At 45.9% G+C, this 5,187-nt stretch overlaps 1 protein-coding gene across 1 annotated transcript; it reads right to left on the bottom strand.

Moving 5' to 3' along the window:
* On the bottom strand, positions 1-2,103 carry LOC136070439 (uncharacterized). The gene is made up of 5 exons (XM_065780408.1): positions 1,860-2,103; positions 1,315-1,691; positions 771-1,245; positions 463-644; positions 1-318 (listed from the first exon to the last, which is right to left on the bottom strand). Exons 1-5 carry the CDS (start codon positions 2,101-2,103, stop codon positions 1-3), a joined length of 1,596 nt encoding a protein of 531 aa, XP_065636480.1.
* Positions 2,104-5,187: the final 3,084 nt, after the last annotated feature.

Raw genomic sequence — 5,187 nt, 5'->3', positions numbered from 1 at the left:
CTAGTAATGCGCCAGCCGAACCATTGCATTTTCTCTTCTTTCTTCGATCAAATCCAAGCCTGCTTCTAGGAGTTCATCATTGCTGGTCAGACTGAACGAGCTAGTTTTCAGAGTTGGGAACCCCGTTTCCAAAGGAATGATAGCTTCAGCGCCATAAGTCATCGAAAAAGGAGTTTCTCCAGTTGATCTGCGAGGCGTAGTTTTGTAAGCCCAAAGCACATGTGGCAACTCTTCAACCCACTTGCCCTTCGCATCGTCCAATCTCTTCTTTAATCCATTAACTGTGACTTTATTAACTGCCTCAGCTTGCCCATTCCCCTAAGGATAGGAAGGGGTAGAGTATCTATTCGTGATTCCCAGTTCGCTACAATAACTCCGAAATGCATTACTATCGAACTGTAAGCCGTTGTTCGAGATGAGAGTATGAGGAACTCCGAAACGTGTAATGATATTCTTCCATACAAATCTTTGCACATCTACGTCCCGGATATTGGCCAGAGGCTCAGCTTCGACCCATTTGGTGAAATAGTCTGTGCCGACCAGAAGGTACTTTCTGTTTCCTGTGGCCTTTGGGAATGGACCCACTATATCCAGACCCCACTGTGCAAACGGCCACGGACTAGATAGTGGGTTGAGGACTCCACCTGGTTGGTGTATGTTTGGCGCAAATCGCTGACATTGATCGCACTTCTTTACATAATTATGGACTTCTTTTTGCATGTTCAGCCACTAATACCCTTGAGTAATGGCTCGGTGGGCCAACGACCTACCTCCAGTGTGACTCCCACAAATTCCTTCATGTAACTCTTTCAGTAGCGACTCAGCCGTCTCTGGATGAACACATAACAGGTATGGTCCTGAGTAGGATCGTTTGTATAATTTTCGATCTTCGAACAGCCAAAATTTGGTAGCCTTCCTTCGAATTTTGTCAGCCTCTCCCTGCTCTTCCGGCAAAGTGTCATCTTTCAAGAATTTGATTATAGAGTCCATCCAGCAGAGACTATCTCGGATCTGGTGGACTCGGACTGCATCCCCTCCTGTTCCGGTGGGCTTATGGAAATCCTCGACGAGGATAACTCTCGGTAAGTCTTGCTCCGAAGAGGTGGCTAGTGTGGCCAAAGAATCTGCATGTGCATTACTGCTTCTAGGAACATGTAGCAAGCTGAAAAATTCAAATTCTGCCTGCAGACGTTTGACTCGATTCAAGTATCCTTGCATTCTTTCATCCTTCACTTCAAACTCCCCCTGTACTTAGCCCACAACTAATCTTGAGTCAGAGAACAACTCCACGGCCTTTCCTCCCATTCTTCAGACCATAGACATTCCCATCAACAGGGCTTCATATTCTGCCTCGTTATTGGTCGTACTGAAATCCAGCCTTAACGACTTTTCAATGACGATTCTCTCTGGAGACATCAAGACTAGCCCTACTCCAGAACCTTTTCGGTTCGCAGCACCATCTACATACACCTCCCAACGAGCAAGATCTTGTTGAGAAATCATGCCAACCGATTTTTCATCCATGTCTCTCTTTGTCGTTACTTCTTCTAAGCTGGGCTCCGTGAACTCAGCCACTAAATCCGCAAGGATCTGCCCTTTGACTGAAGTGCGAGGCATATACTTGATATCAAAAGCTCCTAAAATAGTGCCCCACTTGGCTATCCTCCCCGTGTAGTCGGCACTTCGGAGTACTGTCTTAAGTGGGAGTTGTGTAAGCACAACGACAGTATGTGCTTGGAAGTAGTAGGGCAATTTTCATGTTCCAAGTACTACTGCCAAAATTGCTTTTTCCAATGGCAAGTATCTGATTTCGGCCTCATGTAGAGACTTACTTACACAATAAACCGGCCTTTGTATACCTTGATCCACTCTTATCAGCACTAGACTTACAGCATGGGGAACCACTGCGATATAGGCAAATAAGACCTCATCTGGTTTAGGGCTAGACATAATTGGTGGCTGAGCCAAGTAGTCTTTAAGTTGTTGGAAAGCTGAGGCACATTCGTCAGTCCATTCAAATCCCTTCAACTTGTTGATCAGCGAGAAGAAGGGTTTACACCTATTCGCGGACCTGGAGATGAATCGGTTCAAAGCAGCTGCCATCCCTGTTAACTTCTGAACCTCTTTCGAATTCTGAGGAGGCTACAGGTTTTGAATAGCCTTTATCTGATCGGGATTGACCTCAATTCCCCTGTGCGTTACCATGTAACCCAAAAATTTGCCTGATCCCACACCAAATGAGCACTTCGAGGCGTTTAAGCGCAACTTATGTCTCATCAGGGTTTCAAAAACGTTATCAAGGTCCTTCACATGCTCAGAAATAACCTTACTTTTTACCACCATGTCGTCTATATAGACCTCAATGCTTTTGCCCAATTGTGATTCAAACATCTTGGTCATCATCCGCTGATAAGTAGAACCTGCATTTTTCAGACCGAATGACATCACTTTATAGTGGTAATTACCAATGGGGGTAACAAAAGCGGTTTTCTCCTAGTCATCTGGGGCTAGCGGTATCTGATGGTAACCTTGGAAAGCATCCAAGAAACTCATCCGAGGATGGCTGACAGTAGCATCTACTAATTGATCAATCTTCGGAATAGGGAAAGGATCCTTAGGGCAAGCCTTATTCAAGTCCGTAAAGTCCACACAAACTCGCCACTTTCCACTCTTCTTCTTTACCACCACAGTATTTGCCAACCATTCGAGGTAAAAAACTTCTTTAATAGCCCCAGCGTGTTTGAGCTTCATCACCTCTTCTTTGATTGCATCCGCATGCTCTTTGGATGGCCGCCGAGGAGGCTGCTTCTTGGGTACACTCAGTGGGTTAACCTTCAAATGATGGCAAATGAACTCCAGATCCACTCCTGGGGCTTCATAAGTACTCCAAGCGAATACGTCAATATTTCTTTTAAGGAAATCAATTAGTTCTTCCTTCTCTAGTTAAGGCATCTGAGACCCGATTTGAAAGTATCTTTCAGGATTGTTCCCGATTAAAACCTGCACCAAGTCCTCGCATTTAGCGCCTTCATCAAGATCTTCGACGGGTGATAACCGACCCTTTAACTGCTATAGGTCTCCCTTCACCTAGCCGAGGATTGATCTCTGCGGATTTCACAAACGCGCCCTTCGGATGGATATTTGACTTTTTGATGCAGAGTGGAGGAAACAGCCCCTAGCGTGTGTAACCAAGGTCTGGCTACAATTGCCGTATAAGGGGAATAAACATCTACAACAATGAAGTCCACTTCAACTACTTCTGAGCCAGTTTGCACAGGCAGCCGTATTTGTCCTTTCAGGGTGACCATCATTCCCTCAAAGCTGACCAGGGGAGAAGAGTATGGAGTTAAGTCATCAAGCCTGAGGTTCAGCCCTTTGAAGAGGTCAGGATACATAATCTCCACCACGCTACCCTGGTCCACCATCACCCTCTTCATGTCATATCCCCCGATCTTGAGTGTGACTACCAAAGCATTGTCGTGAGGTTGAATGGTCCTAGCTTTATCTTCGTCCGAAAAGCCTAAAACGGGTGGGACAGCCTGTCTAGAGCTCCTCGGATCTCGGCCAGTATCCCCTGTTGGTAGCCGATCCACTGACATAACTTTGGACGGCCAGGACCCTGTTCTTCCTGGCGCTGCGAAAATGACATTAATAGTACCTAATGGAGGTTTCGTAGAATCTCTCTTCTCGGACTCAAAATTCACTTGACCTCTTCGGCCGCTGGAGTGGTGCAAAAGGTGCCTCAACCTGCCTTCATGGACCAATTGGTCCAAATGATCCCACAAACTTCTGCAGTCTTCAGTGGCATGCCCATGGTCTTTGTGGTATTGACAATAGAGATTGTGGTTGCGTCTCTCAAGGTTCCCTACCATTTTACTCGGCTACCTAAAGAATGATTCGTTCTTGATCTTTTCCAGGACTTGATGAACTGGCTCCTTGAACACTGTATTGACTGCTTGAGCATTTGTTGAGCCTGACTGCCCAGCGAAATCTTTCCTCGGCTTATTGTTGTTGTAACGATCCGACCTGAAGTCCTTCCTGTCCTGGGGGATAACCTTATCCTTACCCTTCCCTTGCTGCTGATCTTCTTTAACCGTTTTATATTTTTCTATACGGTCCATGAGTTGACGCATGTTAGTGACAGGCTTGCCGGATAAAGATGTCCTTAAACCATGATCAGTGGGGAGACCCAGCTTAAACGTGTCTAGGGCCATTGCATCAAAGTTGCCCTCCATATCGTTAAACATCTCCCAATATCTATCCGAATACGCCTTAAGGGACTCACCTTCACGCATGCTCAAGGATAGTAGAGAAGACAAGGGCTTGGCCACCCTTCGGCATGTGACAAAACGTGAACCAAAAAATTGAGTGAGCTCTTGGTAGGAATTAATGGAGTCTGCTTTCAGGTTGTCAAACTACCTCATTGCCACGGGTCCAAGATTAGAAGGGAATACCTTGCACATCAGAGTTTCATCTCTGGAGTAGACAGCCATCCTTTGGTTAAAATGGCTCACATGTTCCACAGGGTCAGTTTTACCGTTGTAAATAGTGAAAGTTGGCTGGTTAAAACGCCGAGGAAGCTTCGCTCCTTCAATCCTGCGCGTGAAAGGTGACCTGGAGATTTGATTCAAAGCCTTACTCATGGCATTATTTACCACCCCTTCATGTGATGGCCTTTGAGGTTGCTTCTTGTGAGGGTGTTCATCCTCATATGAAAAAGACTCACTAATTGGAGTTCAAGACCTTTGTTCATAAGTGATGTCTTGTTCGTCACCCGAGTCGTCATCAGAATGTGAGGCAGTACGTTTTCTTTTCGCATGGCGCAACTCCCTTCTTAGCCTTTCAATCTCTATTTGCATGCTGTTCTTCTCTGCATGAGAAACATGACTTCCGCCATGAGATTGAGTTCGTTCAGTGTGTGTAGTATGCACACTGCCTTCACGGTCTTGTCTCCGCTCCAAATTGAGAAAATGGTCTATATGTTGGGACGCCCCAGATTCTGCCGGTTGTTGCCCTAGTTCAGCCATGACCAACTGCTGCTGCTTCCCCTTACACTCAAGCTCTTCTCATAGACGACGCCAATTGTAGGGTTAGAATTTGTGGCCCAAGCCCAAAACAATGAATTTGTAAAGTATGGGTGAAAGAGCTAGGTTGAGTATGGGATCAACAATAACGAATCACAACCCT

Source organism: Quercus suber, unplaced genomic scaffold (assembly GCF_002906115.3).
Source record: "Quercus suber isolate HL8 unplaced genomic scaffold, Cork oak 2.0 scaffold_234, whole genome shotgun sequence".
Classification (NCBI taxonomy): Eukaryota; Viridiplantae; Streptophyta; class Magnoliopsida; order Fagales; family Fagaceae; genus Quercus; species Quercus suber.
The sequence above is the reverse complement of the archived record's forward strand: the minus strand, read 5'-3'. Positions and strand labels throughout refer to the sequence as shown.